Below are 20,898 nucleotides of genomic sequence, written 5' to 3'. Positions count from 1 at the left end.
CTATCAATAACTAAGTATGAAAGAAGCTTGATGATAAATTCACATCAATGATTTAAATGGCAGAACATCACAATATTAAAAAACCAATAGTAATGTGTCAAAATATTCACTCATGGAACACTAGCACATTATCTATAATGAGAAGGCACTACAGTTTATTTCTGAGTAATTACTGAACTTCTCAACTTGCTAAGTAATTCAGCCTTCAACTTACAATAAGCCCAAGGCTGCAATAATCCTTCAGAAACATGCTGCTTCTCATGCCCCAGTATTTAATTGAAACAAAGCATTTTGTAGTGATCCTGTTTTATCGATCATACTGCAAAGATAAACTAAGCTTGTAAGTAACTCAAAACTAAGCAAATCTAACTAACTCTTTTAAATGTAAACCAATGAAACACAAAAAAAATCCAAGACACTACCTTTGTAACTAAAATAATTGTTGGGATGATCAATGAAATTTTCTGGTTTTAAAAGAGTTAATAGTTTTGCCAAATTCTGCTCTAGGGGTGACACCTTAAGTCAAATTAATGCAAAATACCCCACTAAGGATTGCTCTGTCCATCTACCATTACAGGCAAATCTGACTCCAAACTGACTCCCAGCATTTCCACTACCTATTTCCCTACTATTTTTATCTCATTTGGTCACCTATATTTCTACCCTTACTGTAGCATTATGCTGCTTATAAAGGAGCTGTTCTGACGCACATTCCAAAATCTCTTGGTCAAGAGTCAAAGCACAAGCATGATCTGTGAGAATTTATTTCTTTAATGAAAGATAGGCAGTTGCCTATTGCAATGTCAAATTAAATTTGTAAAACTTACCAAAATCAGATGAACCCATTTGTACTAGGTTTTCCAGTCTGTATATCTGTTGCCTGATTAAAGGAATACAAAGATTTATGGTATTTAAATAGGTAAAAGTTGTTTAACTACACTTTAGGAAGCGCAAAATAGAACCGAGAAAGGCAAGAGGTGTTTCTTGCTTTGTAGTTCTGAAAAAGCTGATAGAAATGTAACTCAGAAAAGAGTTTTAGTGAAAGGCAATGGATGTATCTACATGTGAAGGGTGACATTGAATAGACTTTGTGCATGTTTATAAATCATTAAACACAGTAAAAAAACCCCAAACAATTGGCTGAATATTGGGGAAGGCAAAAAAACAGCAATACAGACAAAAACTCCCAAAAGCCATTCCCTGCAAGTGATCTTAGCAACTTCATATTTGACTACAGATTAAACCTAAAAGTTAGCCCTCATGGCATACACTCAGTACACACTAAATTAATCCACTTGTGAATGTGCATTAGTACATCCTGTCTGCAGCTTCTCCCGCTTCCTGCTTAGGGCGGTCAGCTCCTTAACTCCAGCACAAAGCATAAACAGCAACAAAGAGAGTAGAGTAAAAGGTAAAAGTTAAAGCTCAGTTCAGTTTTGGAGAGGAAAGAGAACATTTTCAAAGAAGCTAAGTGACACTGCAAATGAATATTTAAAAAAAAAAAAAAGCTGTAACATAGGCAAATACTCAGCCACATTCTGTAACAACAAGTGGTCTTCCAGTAGAATCTGCACAGAGATAAAGCAGTACTAAATGGAATATATGAAAAGCACAACTGTGTTAGACAGACTTTTGAAAGAAAATGCTGCATAAATTGAGGAGGGAGTTCTCTGCCTCATTTCTTATACAGTCAAAGCAATAACTACTGAAGGATTCTAAAATAGGCTACTTGGATCTAACACAAATTAAAAAACCATGTTCTTATTAAAAAACCATGAAAATTAGGAAGCATTTAAAAGACACAAGAAGCATCTAAAAGACAAAACTACAGTTTGTAACTTGCATATTAAAGTGCATACACACAATAAAATGATCTCCCTTCACTCTATCTTGTTTTCTTGGATAAAGCCATGTCAGCTACCCTTCTCCATCATTTAGGTGGGTGTAGAGTTTTTTGTCTGTTTTGAAATCAAAGTTGAATTTCTGCCTGGATTTTTCAAGGATTTCAACCATGTAAAAAGGAGGGAAGTCTGAGGCAGGAGGGCTTTATGAAACAGGGCTGTTGAGACTGGTGTTTAGAGAAGGAAGGTACCAGAAAGGACTGACAGAAAAAAAAATAAAAAGAAAAATACTCTCCAGTGAATTGACAAAGACAGAATACAGCAGGCTGATAAAATTAAAGAACAAACTGGGCACAAGAAACATAACAAAAATACCATTATTTAAATAAATCATTTTAGTTTCAATTTGCATTTGTACCTCAAGGATTGAGCCTCATGGCTATTAATCATGAAATCATTTGATTTGCAAATACACATTCTGACAGATAAACTGGTACTTCTGTTTTTTAATCAAAGACATATTATCTTAATATACCCACTTAAATGGTTACATAGTCTCATTCACTTTGACTCATACTTCTATCAAATGAAAACCCATAGTAAAATTTTTACTATGCAACTACTATTTTAACTTGCAGTTCTGCAGTATGCTATTATTTACAATATTTTGAAACTGTAAATAATTTTAATTACAATATTAAGTATAATCTCAATAATTAAAAGAATTATAATTAAAAGAAACTAGCTTTTTGTAAGCATATATTTAAACATGGACATTAACTGTACTTCATAAATGTAACTATTTACAGCCACCCCATCCTCAAAAACTATTGTAACTTGTACTTAATATATTCAATTTCCACAGTGGAAAAATGAGTTTTTCTACTTTCAGTTGTCCACTGCTCTATAAATGAAACTGTTCCATTTTATGACTGAACAAATGAACTGAATGTCTTTGCAGAGACATCCCCCTTTGCAGAGGGACTTGTCACACCAAAAGACAACTTAGCAACCAAACACCTGGCCAAGAGTTAGCAGAAATCCATTATTCCTACCAGGTCAGTAGGTTTTAAAGAACGTACAGCCTGAATAACTTAATAACCACATTATGCCTTATGTTCATCTCTATTACAATTACAGAGAAATTTACATTACAGGAAAAAAACTTTTAAAATAGCCATTTAATTCAACATTCCTGTGTCATTGCCCAGTGATTTTATGCTAATGAACAGTTAAAATATCAAACTAAATACTGAAACTTTTAACTACATTATACTCCCATCTCCCCCTTTATCACTTTGGGTTTTTTTTAAAACACAGTGAGGACAAAGCTTGCATCAAGCAAGCAAAACTAAATAATAGTGGTTTTAATACACTTCCAGTCATCTATGTCACCATGTTCCAATAAGCCAGACCCTATTAATGATGTTGCACGTCATGCCCTTGGTCATACCCTAAAGGGATGGAAGAATCCCCTGCAATGAAAGGAACGATGGAATACATCACATATATTTGTGCAATCATACAAAAGCTCTTCTCCCATCCACTCTCTGTATGTGCTGTACATCCTGAGGATTATCAGTAGCAAAGAGGATTATCAGTGATCTGTGTATTTGCATTGACCAGATTATGCATCTACATTGAATTAGTCAAACACTGAGTAACTGTATCTGAAGAGATTGCTGAAGCTATCCTAATCCAAACAATTGAAGAAAGCACTGCATCCAGCATTTAAAGTATTTGATTTTTAACCTCCACTTTCCTTTACGCACAGAAAAGGACTAAAAATCTTCAAAAGACAACTTCAATTATATGGGTAGCACAATCTCATTCAAGGAAATCTTATACAGTCAATTCATATAATTCTGAAGCTAGAGCCTTCTAAATTAACCCCAACACTCTGTTGTAATAACTATACTTATTTTTTTTTATCTGGTGATGCCTCAGATATGCATCACACTACTTAGAAACTTAATAAGTCACATATTAAGAATCCGTGACACAATGTACTTCTTCCTGCAATTCCATCTGGGTCTTATCCATCACTTACTGGAACATTAAACAGACAGCATTAATCTTTTTTAGATGCATTGCACAGCCCACAGTGTTTTATGATGTTACTTTTAAAAATGTGAAAACTTTGTTACACCCTTACAGCAGGTATAAGTACAGATGTGGATTAATTATAAAATACAGTGTAATCATACCTAAGTAATCCAAAGAGAAATCCACAGGATTCAACTAATGCCATTTCAGTAACCCACGGAAAGCCAAACAATTCCACTGTATTTTCTTCATAGTCATTTGGAGAAGGATCTAATCTCAGCAAAACCCTGCAAAATAGAGCCAACAATACTCATACATTTTCCAGTAATGAACCTATGGAGTACAATATCTACAGCTTGCTTATGCACCACCAATAGTTTCTGGATATATCAGCAACACGTACATTACAGATGCCTCAAACACAGCCATACCTTTTAGAGCAATATGATCTATAGAAATATGACAACTCCTAGCTTCAAAAGCATAAAAACAGGATATAGTCACAGGTTACAGTAGATTTTGGAAACAAAAATTAACAGGTATGATGTATTTTCATACTTACAAAGGGGCTGAGACATAACATACAGACTGTGAAGAGAAGAGGCTGCTATGTAAGATAACACTGCTCTGTATGCTTGAGATCTGTCTCAAGGCACACTATGTACCTAGTAACTAATGCTAGAACATACATTTGTTCATTTACATACATTTAATAATATTTATACTGAACACACTGCTAAAAGCACACTTTTAGGCAGATGAACAGATGAGAGTCAAAATGGGACCTAGTCATTATAACTCAAGCTAACACTAGGCCATAATTACCCTTTGCTCTTGCTAAAGAAAAATTAAATAACACCAGAATTACCATTTTACTCAAAGTGGAGAAAATCAGACACCTGTGTTGTTAAAACATTATAACTGTGCAAATAAAAAAAATGTTTCATAAACATGCATTAAAAAAAAATGCGGCAAACTGCATGACAGACTGGTAAATTATTTCAGAATTTTCCCACTGCCTTTCAAAAAAATAGTCTCACCCAGATGAAGCTCAACTTTCTAATACGTAAAAACTATTTTTATTTTAAAAATTAAAAATATATACTAGGCAAGCACTTAGTTTCCATTACATTACACACCAAATTCATATTCTGCTTGAACTATGCACTATTTCCAACTTCATTCTCAGAGGCAAAAAGAGAATCTGCTGAATAATTGGCTCGTCCTCCCATAACACTTTAGTTCACTTGGTAACTTGTTGAACACTGGACTGTTTTGAAGCCTCTAGCAATTAAATCCAACTACAACACTTCCAAGCAATGAAGACAGAAGAGTACCTCGCAAGGAGGCTTTTCAAGGCCTTTGCAATCCAGGTAGACAACATATTTACACAGCAGAAAACCAGCATTATCACAACTATAGTGACTGGGGAACCTGTCTACCTACAAGCTCCTCGGTGAGTTTTAATGACAGAAACAATTTCAGGTGAAATGTTTTTTGTCACTGTGGAATCTACTACTGATATATTCATGCAGGATCCCTCAATCATCTACTTGATGTAAATTTGAATGAACGTGCTCTGGTGCAACTAAAATATATGATAAATAAGGCAGAGAAAGGGGGAGGTGCAGTGGACCCCCCCCCTTAAGCCTTTACAGAAAACACTGTGGAAAAAAAGTAACAACACAAAATACAAAGCTTAGCAGGAAGACAGACAGAAAGATTAGTCTTCTGTAGAAAAAACAAGACAACCTCTGTAATATGAGCAAACAGCATAGAAAACTAAGCTGAATAACAGACAAAGAGGCAAATAACAATTAAACCAAACTGACATTTTAAAATCTCACAGAAAATACTTATTTTCTATGCCTATGACTTCAGAAGCTTAAATCCAGAATGCATGCAAAGGTGAAGCTTTGAGAAAGATGGTCTTAAATCTACTAACTAGGGCAAGCTCCAGTAATTTGGGGAAGCCAGGCAAAGTGGAAAAGAGAGAAAAATGACCAGCATTTAATAGAGCACATGACAGGGAAAAGCAGAGCTGAAGCCTCCTCAGAAATTCAAGTGATCTCAAATGCTGCTGCCCAACAGTCTGGTTTTTGAATTATCCTAACAGACTTGTATATGTCCTAACAGGCTTGTAAATGTCCATTACATTATCTTAAAAGTAAGCTCAGAAAGCTAAGAACTGCATCTAGAGCACTGTTCAAAGCTGTTTATCAACACAACAGCCCTTCCCACTTTGGTATCACCAAGCTGATTTCAGGATCAGAAGAGCTGGAGAACAAACTGATTTCAAACCCTGTCAGCATTCAAGGGCACCAAACATGAGTGGAAAGAACATCTTAGAAGGCTTTTATATTTGTAATTCAAAAAAATCCCATACCTCTTTAGAGATCCACTTGCTAAGTAAGACTCTGCAGAGAACCTTCTCCCTCCATCTTGGCTGTCAAAAGCACAAGAAAAGAAAGACGGCCTTGAGTTCTCATGCTCCACTTCCATCGCCAGCTCCAAGCTTTCAGTGAGAAATGGGAATGTGGAGGAAGCCCCAAAGTCATCCTCCATTGTTTTCACCTGGCCCAGAAAATAAATAGATAAATGCAAAAACACTCATAGCATTTCTTCAAATAGATTTCTCATAGTTACAACTCCATGTCATCCTTCAGCTCAAGTGAGGACGCAGATCTGACCAATGGTAACACTGAAGTAAAAGCTGAGACACCACCAAGAAGGGCAATCATGGGCACATGCCCTGTCACACAATTCTACCACTTCGTGCAACCACATCTTCCTCGTTGAACAGAGCCTGTTCAAGAAGACACATCAGTGACTTAAAAAAGAAACCCAAACATCTTCTTCTGGTTTAGCTCTCTAAATTAATTAGTGATGAGGTTAGACTAGCAGTAGGTTATAACATGAGGCAGGAATGCATTACAAAGCTACTTCCAGCAACACTTTATTTCATGACCAGAGTAGCTATGCTATGGATGTACATCATGTATTACAGGCTCCCAATATAAAAAAAAAATCTAAATACCGAGGAATCTAAAAAAACAGAAACAAAACCAAAGAAGGATTACCATGTCCAAAAGACGTTCACTGTAGAGTTAATATTAATGTATTCCTACTTTATGCAATACACTGAAAGAGCAGAACTAGGCAACAGGTGTCAGAGAGTCCTCTAAAAATATGCAAACATTATAACTAAAACTCTAAATTAAAAGTTTTCAACTTCTTTGCTGGTAGATTTTGATATGATTCTTGCAGAAACTCTGTATTACCAGCTAGAGGCTGCTGGTAATACAGAGGCTTAACTAAAATATAAGCTCAAGGGGAAAATAAAAAGAAGAAAACAGTTTCTGCTCTACTTTCTCACGTTCACTCACATTCCTGGAGAGCAGGCGGCTGGGAAAATAAGAAAAGAATGACTTTGCACTCCAGTTTACAGCAGGACCCTATGTACAGGTGCTGGGACAGCTGGTGAGGCAGCTGAAGGGACTGCTCTCAACCACAAGGAAAGCCTGTTCAGTTCGGGGAATCAAAATCGCCCCAGACGACAGAAAACCCTGGGGGAACAGCTACATAAGAGGGCACCTCTTCCCGGCCATAACTCACATCAGTTCCACACTTGTCTACCGCATCCCCGATGCAGCGGAAACAATTAAGAACTTCAAGCACCTCAACCTCCTTGTCCTCCAAGCAGAACCTTCCAGGTGGCTGCAACCCGCGAGCAGGAGCCGCAAAGCGGCGGGAGCGGCAGCGCGGCGGGCCACCGGGGCGCACTCACGAACACGACCCGCACGTGTAACGTCTCGGCCCCGCGCCGCCGCCCTCTGCCCGGAGGCGCTTCCCCGGAGGCGCTTCCCCGGAGGCCCCGGGCCGGCCGCAGGAGGACTCCGGCGGTACCAGCGCGCCGCCCGGGCCGCCGCTCCGCTTCCGCGCCCGGGCCCGTTCCGTACGGCCCGCGCGCCGCCGCCAGCCGCGCACTGCGCAGGCGCCAAGGCTCCCATTGGCCGCCGGCCGCCCCGCCCCGGCCGCGCTTCCTCCTCCCGCTCCGCCTCCTCCCCGGCTCGGCAGCGCCTGCCCCGGCTCCCGCCCTCCGGCTCCCCCTCTCTCCCCCTTCCTCTCTCCCTTCCGCTCCCCGTGCCGCCCCGCCCAGCCCAGGGCGAAGCGCCGCCCGCCGCTCCTCCCAGGACAGACAGGCCCGCCTGGGTTTCCCTGTTGAGGTGCGTGGCCCTTGGCGGGCCAGCCGCCGCGAGCGGTTTCTGGCCACCTCGCGCATGAACGCCACCGTCTTGCCACTGCTGTTCAGCTGCTTCCCTTGTGCCTACAGGATCATGGAATCATAGAATGGCTTGGGTTGGAAGGGACCTTAAAGATCATCTACTTCCAACCCTCATCTAGTGACTTCAACTACACCAGGGTGTTCAGAGCCTCGTCCGGCCTGGGCTGGGACCCCTGCAGGGATGGGGCATCCAGAACATCACTATTCAACCCGTTCCAGTGCCAACCCACCCTTACAGTAAAGAACCTTTTTCTAACACCTCATCTAAACCTACTCTCTTTCAAACTGAACCCATTCCCCCTTGTCCTGTCTCTACATGCTGTGATAAATAGTCTTGGCCCATCTTTGCAGTAAGTTCCCTTGTGCTGCCTGGCCCTGTCCCCTACCTTTCTCTGGTGTCTTTCTTGTCTAGACTTTACCTGAACCTCATTTCCCTTCTTCTCCTCAGCTTTCTCAGTTCACTCATTCCCATGTTCCCTCACAGAGATGGGCATGAGGTTCTCCTGGTCTTTTCTGATGTCTTACACATAGAGATCCAACCTTCCTGTGTCTGTAAGGTAATGCTCGTATCCCCAAACACACACAATTCTCATCGAGCTTGGGAAGTGGTGTTCAGTGCATTTGAAATTCAAGCTAGATACCACTCCTATCATTTACTGCAGCATCTCCATTGAGTGTCACATCCACCACAGAATGAGGGCCAGGGAAAAATCCTAAAACCTGTGCCTGGCATATCTCAGCTTAAAGTGCATGCTGTGCACCTACAGGCTTCTGAGTCTTTTTTTTTTTTTTTTTTTTTTTTTTAAGTGTTGTATTATTTTGGATTGCCGTGGTTTGATTTTGTTTCAAAATGAATGCTTTTCCAGTTTTGCCTGGATTTTGGGTGCAATATAGCAGCAGTGCATGAAACTTCCTTCTAGTAAGAAAGTTGCTATAAAAAGTTTTGCTGTTGCTGCTACAGCTTGCTCTGAAAGCTTTGCTGTGATTTAAAATGCTTCATTTGCTCCTGTGTCTGTAAGAATCTCTCATTTCCTTCTTTAAATTCCTGTCTAATTAAAAAAACAGTACATCATGGTTAAATAAAACTGTACCCAGGATAACCCTGATTTCCATATGCAGATTTATCTGCACTGACAGCCCCCTCTCCCTCTCTTAGTCTTTCTGTTTCCTCTCCCTCCCTCACTCTCCCTTTTTCTCTTCCCCTCTCTTTCTCTCCTTGTCTTTTTGTCTCTTTATGTCTATTGCATTATGCCTGAATAATTTTCAGTCTTTTTTTTTCCTCCCCTCTTGCACGCACATGCTAAAATAACTAGACAAAGATACAAGGTGGTTGCTGCAGTCCCTGTCTCTAGGACAAAACCAAGAAAGCTTGTGATTGCAATGCCACCTTTCCTTTTTTTTTTTTTTTTTTTTTTTTTTCCTTCTTTTTTTCTTCCCCAGCCATGCTTGGTGATTAAACTTCCTCAGGATGGGGAAGAAAAAGGAGCTGGAAATGAAATAGGGTTGAGGAAAAATCCCATTGCAGCAGCTGCAGCCAGTGGTGTCTGCTGCCAGATGTGCGAAGGTTCCTGGGGTCCTTGTCACTAAAAGGCAGTATTCAAATATTTGGAGACAAAAGCTGCATCCTCAGTGATCATTTTCTTTATTTAACATGGCAGCAGGCATCGTGTGGGGAAAAATCAACACGCTGGATGTTAAATCGGACTTTTCTCCTTTCTGGGATGAAAGGATGTTATCTATCCCGTGCCAAGAGGGAGCTGAGGTAAGAGAGCTGATCCAGCTCGGTTTTTTTCCTAGTATATTTCCTAAGCATCTTTTCTGAAACAACCTATATATATGAGAGTGTGTGTGTGTGTGTGTGTGTGTATACATGTTTCTATGTTTGTATATTTGCGTATTCGATTTCAAGGCAGTGAGTGGTAATGCTTTTTTTTCCCTCTGCCTTCACATCAACCCAGAGAAAGTTAATTCACAATATATATTCAGAGCTTGTTCAGAAGGGTCGTTTTGTGGAATTTTTTTTTAATACCTTTTTGTTTCCAGAGAAGACTTCAGCAGTGACATCATGGTCGGCTGCTGATATTAAACCCTATTTTCAAAGTCTGTAAAAAAAAAAGCCAGTAACTTTGTGATAAGAAATTGTGCAGAGATTCATATACTCTATTTTTCAGTTGCACTCTAAATATTGGAAGTCTTATTAAAGCGATAGTGAGAATTTTTTATTATTATTATTTCTAGCACAGAAGCGATGAATGCTGCATAATTAAGTACAGTATTTAATTTGGCTGTTGTGAAGCAAAAGAATAAGGTAATAATTTTTATTGTACTAATCAGACTCAAGATGTTCTCTGTGTTAATTGGGTTAAAAAAATTGCAGTACTTATTAGAAATTCTAATTTCACAATGCAGCACTGACAATAAGCTCAGCCAGTGAATTATTCACATCTTTAATTTGCTCTCTTAATGACAGTGTTCTGTAATCAGAGTGCAGCGACTGCTTCCTATGCATTATGTATGATGTTCAGGACTTAAATGCAGGACATTATGAAGCCTCTCAGTGGCTCAGTAATTAGTTTTCCACAAGACAGGGCTTAGATATTCACAGATAAAAGTCTACAGCTGAGATAATGTTAAGGTGGTGACTCATGCTAACAAAAGCGGGGAAGTTCAAATTTAATGCTGAAACTGCTCTCCATTCTCCCTCATTGTGCGTAGGTGCAGGGGGAGGGGAAGAAAGTCTTCCAAACTAGCCCGCCACGGTGAGTACGCCGCGGACAGCCCGCACGGGCAACCCGGGGCTCCTCTCACTCCGGGCCCGTGTTTTTGGCAACTTTACTGGTCGGAGGGTGGAGGCGGAGCTGCTCTTGGTGCCTCTTTGTAGTGGTTGTGGAAAGGGCAGTAATGTACACACTATCAGAGAGCAATCGTGTATAGGTGAGATGTGCTTTAAAGGAGTTCATTTGAAGCACTGACGTTCGTAACTTTGTTAAATTACGGTGTTTTGAATGGGAGCTACTTTGTTATGTGTAGAAACTTTGGGAACACCTGATACTTGCTCTAGTGCTGTCGTACCTGTTTCAGCTGTCATGGTCATTATACATTTTAGAAACTTTATTTTCTAATAGTTTAGTTCTCACCATCCAAAAGATGAACTGTGATGCAGGTTTGTTCTTTTTGCATTGGATCATTTACCTGGTGTTAGATCAAGTGATTTAAATGTAGGGAATAACTATGGCTATGTAAGTTTCCTACTTCTACATGCTGCTTATTGTAGAATAATAGGCACAAATACTGAAATTAAGCTGGAAAATAATAGTTTTTCCATACTTAGTTACTAATCAGACTGGGAGCTGTATATTTGTCCTGTGTTCTCCCATTAATCAGACATTTTATTTGGAAGCAAAATAACTGACTAAAGAAGATTCTTTACTTTGTGTTAACTCTCCAAAGACTCCAAAGACTTGTGGCCTTTGTACAGGAGTGTGATTCTAATTATTAAAGTTGATATGCCTGTAAAAAGTTTTAGGGTTAAATTAAAAACAAACAAAACACTAACGATCCCAGCTTAATAGTAATGTACAGATATGATAATAAGAATTTGGAGTACATCTTGATTTTTAAAGCAAAATATTATAAAACTAATTCCTTTAAATTTTTCAGCAGAGTCTACATCTGGAATTCAGTGTTATTAGCAGCTGTTGCTAATGTTGTCTGGCCTCAAAGCCATGGGACATATTACTAAGTAATTCCTCTTAGCAAGCAAAATCCTATATCCTATGGCTGGATCAGATATTGGTTGTATATAGTCCAGCCCTGAAAGTCATTTTCATCAAACTGTTGAATAAAGAAGCTGCAGATTGGATCAATGGAGCTAGGTGATTCATAGATTATATCAGAATCTAAGTGATTGTATATATGAAGAACTTGATTTGGTCTTTTCCAGAAAAAAAGACTTTCCTTCCAAGTCAAGATCCCACAGCAAGTGGGTCACTCACTACCCAGCTACATTTTGTCAGTCACTTCAGGCTGGAATCATCTAATCGAAACTTATTCCCTACAGGCCTCATACCTGCCCCCTCCCTCTTCCTCCAAAGCCACGATCAATAAAAGTTGTCTTTTTAAGTGAGCACTTGCATGTCTGCCTAAAGATTTGTTATGATTACTTACTAAGTAAGTTATCTATTTTACAGCATTTCACTAGTCTTCCCATTAGAATGTTTTTTTGTGCTTTCTGATCTTAAACTTAACCTGCTAAAAGTAAATTACTTGAACCCATTTGCTTTTGTTAGTTAGTAGTTAATAGGGATTTTTATTTTCCTCTTTGCCCCAGACTCACATATTTGAGATTCTCAGTCATGTTTCCACTGTGTTGTTCTTTTAAACAATCCCTGGTTGTTGTTTTCTTCTTTATAGAAAAAAAAACCCAATATTATTCTTGTATTTCTTTGATTTTTGTTGCTGTGGTCTGGACGCTCATTATTTCTACTGTCTTGAAATGTAGTGTTCTAGACTTAGATGTGATTTCATATGCCATATAAGTTCTATATTTTCACTTAATGAAATGGGGTTGTCACTTCTTAAGAAAATCCAGTTTCCCTAACAAAATGACTTGCACATGGTTGGTACAAAGGCATCTGTTAACTCAGGATACAGTCTAGGGTATCTACATTACAATTGGAAAAGGTACAGCATGTGTTTGAACAGGTTTTTAATTCAAGGACTTATGTTTCTAGCAGGAGTCTTTATGGATATTGCTTCCAATATCCTTATCTCACAAGATAAGTACCTGTGACTGACCTAATTAATGATGTCCAGATGTGAACTATCCAGCTGTAAAGAATATCTGAAGTGTTCAGTCCTCAGGATTGTTTCAAGTTGTAGAAGTACTAATGCAGAGTGAAAATTTTATAATGCCAGTGTTATAAAGTAGATTGGTGTTTAGAAGTTAAAATCTGAACTTTTCCAGTCAGATTAGACAATCTGAATTTGAGGCACTATTACAGGCAGGTGAGAATACTTTTTTACAAAAGTGGCAACGGTGTTATTAGCAATCAAAAATAACAGTCCAGGGTTAACTGTGCAGCAGTATGTTTTAGGTATAAAAAGAGAAACATTTAGAAAGCTATCCCATTCTAACTAGCCTAGAAGGTTGACTCTACATCTGAGCTATGCATCTGTGAAAGAGCCAATTGTTGTCTACCCAATCTGTTAAAATGGAGGTCCATTCAATTTTAGCTCAGGGAAAGGAAGGGCCTAATATCTTTCCCGGGTCAGAGGAAGATAGTTAATACTATCCTTGAGTGGTCATGGCATGGGAGGAGAACAATACTTAGGGAGTCAAAATGGAAATCATGTGTCTGAAGAGTTAAAGATGACTGGCTATGCTTCCAGAGGTCAGATTTAATATGTTAAAAAAGACATATGGATACCAAGAAAAATTTTGAGGACATTTACATGGTTACACAGACATCTAGTTCATATATCTGCAATGTATTTTTAACTTTTACTGTCCTCTTACTGATATGTGACTTCTCTGGTTTAGGAGTATTGCAAGTTTTTTGGAGTGATCTGATTAATATTTCTTTATTTGTTCATATATCAAAAAGCAAGAAAAATGATTTTAACTCAGTTCAATTTTATTGAAAAACTTAAGAAAAATCCATCCATCGTATATTTCCAGGAGTTGTGTTTTGTACTTCTGTTTATATTGCTCTGGGCTTAAGTACCATTATAAATATTAGGTTCTGAAGTGGTATGATGAGTTAAGTATTTCTGAATGTCTTCTCTTAATCTAGCCTAATAATACTGTCTTTTCATATGCATAATTCCTATGAAAGCCAGTGGGAGTACTACATTATAGAAGGAATAATAGATACATATGCCAAGATATCTTCATTTTGAGTCATTGTTTTAACTTGATTGACAAAGAAGAAAGTTGACTAAAGGAGAGTGGAAAGAGAGTTATTAATAGCATTTTTAATTCCAAATTTATATGTTTCACCATTGAAACATATATGCCAATAGAATGACAGTAATCAGAATATCTAATAGGAATCTCAAATGAATTTATATTCACTAATGCTTTCTAGGAAATATTTCACAAGTAGAACATATGAATTCTAGTCTGTAAAGTTCCATATAATTGACTCACTATTAAGAATTCCAACCTATATATAAACCTATGTATATATTAGGCAAAATAGAATAGTGATAAATATTCATAATATAAACCAGTTTGGCTTTTTTTTTTTTTGCAAAGTCAAGCTGGAAATAAGATAATATACTGGGTGAGTTCAAATACTCAATCTTCTGTAAAATGTAAATCCATAAAACTTTGCAGTTCTTATCTTCATCTCTAGTAGGCCAGAAAAAACAGTAGTAGGAATACTTAATACTGTACAAAAGCATCTCACTGCTTCCAAGTGGCTTTTCTTCTGTGTTATCATCTATTCATATTTTCTGTACTGCCTCTCATCCAAGGAACTACTTCATGTCCTCATTAAACCCGTTTTCATTTTTTGTGTGCAATTTTTCTGCCTTTCCTTTTAAGCTTTTCCCCATGCTGTTTTTGAAGCTCATGAGGCTTTTCCTATTCCCAAGGCATCCCTCCTTAAAATTCTTGATTTGTTTCTACATGTCTTTTTAACAGTCCTTGAAATATTTATATCACACTATCTTTTTTTCATTGTTTTCTTGAAGTATCCCATTTCTTGTCTCTTCCAGTATTTAGATTGCAAGATCATTGGTGAAAACAAGGGGGTTCTTCTGTGCTTCTAGAGAGGACAAAATAAAGAGGTTTAGACTCTTTCTAATGGTAGGAATACAAAAAGTGTGTGAAGTTAATAATTTTAAATGCCATCTTTCTAATCCCTAGTAACACAGCCTTTTCAACTTATAACAGCTTCTTTGCAATAGAATTTCATCTGGATTCTGGGAAGTTGACAGGTTAGGGCACAAGAAAACTGAGAAATAAAGGGGCCACCTACAAGCAAAGCAGAATGTATCCTAAAATATGTCTGTTCAGTGCCCTCTGTTTACTATCCTTCCTCGTCCAATATAATACTTTGTCAGAGAGATCCTAAGTCCAATAAAATATTCAGAAAGCTTTTTGTCTCTCAAGTACATAAATTCTAATGGACTTAGTGTGTGGTACACAGTGACAATACAGACTCTGTTGGTCCAGATGAAGGATTGTGTCAGTCCAGCTGTAGACTGAGAGGTTTGGGATTTTTTTTTCCAGAAGGAATAGCTTTAGCTGAGAGTAGTTGTTGTGCAGCTGTCTATCAGCATTTTGGTGTACTGTGTTGGTAGTATTAAATATGAAGGTGTACTTGGAGAAGGTGTACTTGGAGAAGGTACAACTGTGCACTCCCATATGAAGCTTAGCAGAAAGCTCTGGCTAAACCCATCACAAACTTTTTGATGCTGAATTTTTTAAAACAGAATATTTGCTTTGCCACCACTGCCTGGATTTTTACTTGACTGCAATGATTTTTAGTATTTGAATGAAGGTAGTTAATTTCAAAATGCTGCGGTTCTCTGAGTCCAGCTATCACTCTTCACCTTGCACTGTCCAGTGTTGGGACAAAAGGCTGGGCTCCCACTTTGCTTGTCAGCAAAGCTCTTTCTCCTGACTTCTCCAGGGGCTGTAAGTTTAGAAAGCAGATCAATGTTTTGTGTGGATGTGAATGTGGATACAATACAAAGGCACTCAGTGTAAACCATATTTTCAAAGATGTGTATAAAAAGCAAAATAGCTAGCTTTGACCAGTGTAATTTGAGAATTACAGAAATCATTCAAGAAAGTGCATCTCCCATAAGCTTCAGCTGTGGTTTCCAACACCACACTATTTTGTCCATTCTTGTGCAATCTCAGAAATATTCCGTTTTCCTTTTCTTAGTGCTTTGTGTTCTTTACCTCAATGTAACCTGACAAAAAAAAATCAGATGACTATTGGACACTTAACATAACTTCAAAGATTTTGCATTTAAAAATAAGTTGATTTTTTTTCCCCCCTCTGAAGATTACAATAATATTTATATAGTGGAAGGAAGAAAGTGCTCGGCATATCTCAGGCCCTCCTTTATCAACTTAGGAAACTGAGATATAATTATCAAAAATGATTCAAAGGTGATGGCTCATATTCAGTTTCACATTCTACATAGTTCATCTGCATGATTTCAGGAACTCACTTCATTCTTGCATCTCCTTTCCTCAGCTGTGTAATAGAAAAGGAAACCTTCCTACTTTTCACAGAATCTAAAGTTCAAATCTCTTTGAACAGTATGAATTTTCATGCAGGTTTTGTCTCTTAATATGTCATTAAAGCACACCGGTGGCATCTTAGGATCGTTTAAAGACCATGGGAGACTTCTAGAGACTCTAGGACTTGAGCAAATGTATAAAAACAGGTTGATATGAGCAAGTATAGAGATTAACCAGTGTTTCTAATGGTCATCGTAAAGGAGTTCTGATGAGCATCTGTGTAGTGAGATTCTTGAAAGGAGGTGGGGAAAGAGTTGATTTTTAAAGTGATAAATTCTTTGCAGAAGGGGTCATTTAATAAGCTGCCTGTGAAGCATCTTTTACATAAAACATCTTTTTATAACTCTCTTTCAAGATTTGCAAGAGAAATTCGTCAAAATACTAATTATTAGAAGGGAGGTCTGCATTGAAGCCTTCAAATTCAAATTGTGTTCTTTAGTTTTATTTTGCTTTTTATTTATTTCAGGTCATGTTTTTGTGATCATGTTTTGCACACCTTTAATATGATTTCCCATTGCTCTGTTTCTTAGAGCTTGGTAGGAACACCATCATATAGCCCTGAAGCTTTTCCTCACCCATTCAGATTTCATTAACCATGGTACTTACTTCAGTGTGTGGGATAAGGCTGTCTGAACTGTGTCATACAACTATTTTTAGCTACCTATACTGTAAATGTATTTATAAAACTATTTCTTACTGAGTTTGTGGAGTTTGTGTTGTTTGGGTTTTTTTTTCCTCTGAAAAAAGGATTAGTGAAGAAAGGATGACCTTTCTCTTTAAAGGCATTTTGAAACATAGCAGGAACCAGTGAAAACAAATGCTTTAAAAAAATGTAGCTAGAAATCAGTACAGGTTGTCCAAATATGAGCTGTTAGCCAGGACATTAAGAACACTGTGTGCAGATACTGTTTTTATCAGTTCATATCAAAGCCTTTGCCAAAGTAAATGAGTTTACCCTTGGTTTTGCAGATGTCTTGGCTACCTAATTTGTAAGACATGGGTGTAAAATGATGTAATCTTTATTTTGACAGCAACAACTTAAATAAATATAGCTGAAACAGGCATTCTGGCTGAAGAGTTCATAATAACAAACTTTAACATGACTGTACAAAGGAACTATTCTGCAGTGTCTGTCAGTCATGGATAAAAACCAGAAGAGTTTTGTTCCTCTATCTGGTATCTAACCTTCAAAGGCCTCAGTCTGTATGATAACTGCAAATAATGCTATTTTATAGAATAGATGATCCTATTTCCAGATGTCCATGGTAGGATGTGAATAGGAGTTGTATTATCCTTTTGGCAGAGAAGGGTTACACTAGATAGAAGGGTGAGGATGATATTTGATGACTAGATCGGAAATCTCCAGAGGGAAATTTCTTCCTGGCAAGAGAGAAGAGGAAATTTGTCTGTCTGAAATAGTTTTCTGCTTTGTAAAATCTCTTAAATTTTATTCTGTCTCCACTATTTTTATAAATACACACATAGAAGCTGAAAGGAATTATTTGTATTTTTTGGAGACTTCTCGGGTTTCCTGATGAGAATTTTCTTTTGTAATTTTCCAGGTATGCTTGCAAGACTTAGAAGTACATTAAACTTTCCTTGTTGTCAGTCTGACGTGCAGTTTAAGCTTGGAGCAATAAAAGTAGAGAGCAATGAGAATAAACTGACAGCTGTCTTACAGCAAGCTAAAACTAGATAAATGAAAATACATTATCATGAAAACTGTATCAGAAAATGCATCTCAAATTAACTACTGGGCATAAGTAATGAATCATACCTAATTGCATGTTGCATATTCTAATAGATTTAACAATACTTACCAAAATAAGGAAGCCAATCTATTTGAAAAATGAAAATTATGCAATGGTGTCATATAACAGATTAGTCCTAATAATTTCAAGTAGGTTGGTAAAAGCTGTAAAATTGTGCTGTAATTACATTTAGAGCTAGATGCTTTTAGTCAACCTTATCCAGTAAAACAACACTCCAAAGATACTGTAATTTATCCCCTGCTCAGACTGATTTGGTTTTCAGTATATGGCTATCCTTTGTGGACTAAATTATAAAAATAACCTCTCCCACTTCTATAATGAGTACAAATTCAAGCTGAACGTTGCAGGAGATTGTGAAAGCCATTGTAGAGGAAGAGCTGAGTCAATGGACCTCTCTTATCACTATGTCTTTGGGAAAAAAACCCCAGGTTTTCAGAGGTGCATTGAATGAATGGTATTTGTCTTTCACCATGGGATGAATTATAAGCAGTCCTCACCACTCTGAGCACATACAGCTGACTCTTGCACTTTGATGGGAAAAGTTCCTGCAATTCCTTCATAGTCCCTTGTCCTGGTGCATGAACAAATATGGTTCTTAGTAAAAAAAACCAAACAAACCCTAAAAATTGACCATTTGCAATAGTGGTGAAAATTTAGAGTTTTATTTCAGTGTGATGGACAGCTGCTCACTGAGGCAGACATTTCAATAGACAGATATTTGAGAAGAAATTCTTCCTACAGTAATAAAAGGAAAGAGATTTTTGGTTGTTTGTTTGGCATAATGTTGAAATTATGAAAATTTAGTTTCATCTAGAGCCTATTTAAGCTGAATTTTAATTTTTTAATGGAAGGTATGATATCATAAATCATGCAGAAACAATTAAAAAGAAAGCCAACAGGAAACTCACCTAGAAATTTCAAAAAGAGAATGAATGTCACGGTTTGACTGTCATTCAACTTTTTTGGGTATTTACCAATAGAGAACACCTTTGTACTGCTCAGTAAAGCAGCTGCACAACAAAAACTTGCCAGGTTTATGGAACAGAATGTGTTGGAGAACTTACAGTGAAAATCTGGCAATTTAATTCAAAATAGATTAATTTTAGAGTTTTTTAAAAATAACAGCTAGTTATTTAGTAACAGCAGTTTGAGATACTTCAAGATCAGTTTTTCTGAAACTTTATTTTGTGGAAACTGCTTCTCGTTCCTAAAATTTTACAATTCACATTTTTGACTGCTTTTGAGTATTTTGATTTTATGTATTTAGCTAAGTTATACTTTAGATATTCACTGTAGAGGAGGGAGCATTTTTAGATCAATGTTGCGAGTCATCATTACTAATTGAATAATCTCTTGTATATTAGCACAGTGGTTTAATCTTTTTGAAATCAATGCTAGATCTTAATACTTCTTAGAGCGAGCTATTATTAGCAGAGAATCAGCTAGATATATGAGATAATCACAGCTACACAAAAGCTACCTATCCATTATAAATAAACAGTAGGATAATTAACCCACAAGATTTTTCCTGACCCTAAATCGAGGGTCAGTCAAGCCAGTTGTGTTATATTTAAAGTGCAAGTACACTGCTAGGATCTCAAAAATATTATCACTGAACTAGCATATTTTTTTTTGAGCTGCTGTATTGTACATCTTGACACAGCAGCTAAATTAAATACAGCTCTGTGGTGATGCAATACTGCTGTCTACTTCTGCTTCAGGACATACCTTGATCTGAATGAATATTTGGGATATCTTCCCAGTATAAACTGTTGCAAATACAAATTGCAATCTCTCTCCATATTCATTTTGAATAGTAGATTTTTGAAACTTGGGGTTCAAAATGTTAATGCTTCTTAAAATATTATTAGTTGACAAGACAAAGCACTATTCTATTTTACCGGTGTTAATACTGTTTATGAACTTTCTCTCATTCCAGCTCAACTGTAAAGATTGTTAATAAAGCCAAGTGAATTTGTCATGGGAGGCTCAGTATCATACAACAGTCTGAGTTGAGATTTTTTCCCATTTAAATTCTGCATCGTTAAGTTAGAGTAATAACAACAGTGATATCATCTATGTCTTGTTCCTAACAGTGTTGGACTGCTGCTTTCAACCTATATTGGATACTGAGCCAGTTGGACTTTTGATCTGATCCCATTCAAATGTTCTTAAAGCAACTGCTATACTAAAATCTGATCCAAAGAATAGATGAGCTTCCTATTGCAAAGAAAACAGTGTGGCATAGTAGCAAAATGCACGCTTCCTTACACATTGCACATTTCGCTAGTTATTTGCAGCATTTTTTGGCAGAATGTTAGAAAAAGTAGAAGATATTAAAGATACTTCAATTCCATACCATTTTTGGACATTTTTTATATGCAAGTTCAAGAGCAGTGAGAACTAGATTGCCTGTCTTTATTAAAATGAGATTTGTGGAATTTTGGTGCATAAATGCTAGAAAATGGCAGTCAATGGAAATCAGTGCTCTTACAGTTGCCTAAACCAGCACATCCCTTAAACTCAGCATATATATATTACTATGATCTTAATTTCACCTTAAATGTAGGTTCTTGCATTTAGCTACCTGGTGCAACCACTGCACTCTTGCTTCTCTTCAATGTCTGTTAAAATCTAGTGATAAAAAGTGTGGCACTGAAATGCTGCCTTCATCTTTGGAGGTGTCTG

General features: G+C 37.4%; 2 protein-coding genes across 12 annotated transcripts in view; one reads left to right on the top strand and one right to left on the bottom strand.

The window, feature by feature from the left end:
* The window catches only part of MMS22L (MMS22 like, DNA repair protein), an 88,891-nt gene extending 81,233 nt beyond the window's left edge, over window positions 1-7,658 (bottom strand). For 2 of the 4 annotated variants that reach the window (XM_053974451.1, XM_053974452.1), the window contains exons 1-4: window positions 7,503-7,658; window positions 6,274-6,461; window positions 4,049-4,174; window positions 828-880 (exon numbers count right to left, since the gene is read on the bottom strand). In XM_053974451.1, the coding sequence (XP_053830426.1) occupies window positions 828-880; window positions 4,049-4,174; window positions 6,274-6,452 (358 nt within the window). In that variant the 5' untranslated portion in view covers window positions 6,453-6,461; window positions 7,503-7,658. The remainder of the gene's footprint in view (window positions 1-827; window positions 881-4,048; window positions 4,175-6,273; window positions 6,462-7,502) is intronic. The other 2 variants (XM_053974450.1, XM_053974453.1) reach the window with 1 other exon arrangement.
* Window positions 7,659-7,998: 340 nt separating this feature from the next.
* The window catches only part of LOC128805774 (uncharacterized), a 196,092-nt gene continuing 183,192 nt past the window's right edge, over window positions 7,999-20,898 (top strand). For 2 of the 8 annotated variants that reach the window (XM_053974679.1, XM_053974673.1), the window contains exons 1-2: window positions 9,845-9,934; window positions 10,411-10,480. Coding sequence is in view for 2 of the 8 variants with exons in the window: in XM_053974672.1 (XP_053830647.1) it covers window positions 9,902-9,934; window positions 10,888-10,931 (77 nt within the window). In the remaining 6 variants the exon portion in view is untranslated. Of the gene's footprint in view, window positions 8,114-9,830; window positions 9,935-10,410; window positions 10,481-10,887; window positions 10,932-20,898 lie in introns of those variants that run through there. The other 6 variants (XM_053974672.1, XM_053974670.1, XM_053974674.1 and 3 more) reach the window with 6 other exon arrangements.

Source organism: Vidua macroura, chromosome 3 (genome assembly GCF_024509145.1).
Source record: "Vidua macroura isolate BioBank_ID:100142 chromosome 3, ASM2450914v1, whole genome shotgun sequence".
In the NCBI taxonomy this organism is placed as follows: Eukaryota; Metazoa; Chordata; class Aves; order Passeriformes; family Viduidae; genus Vidua; species Vidua macroura.
This window is presented reverse-complemented; position numbering and strand designations above follow the sequence as displayed.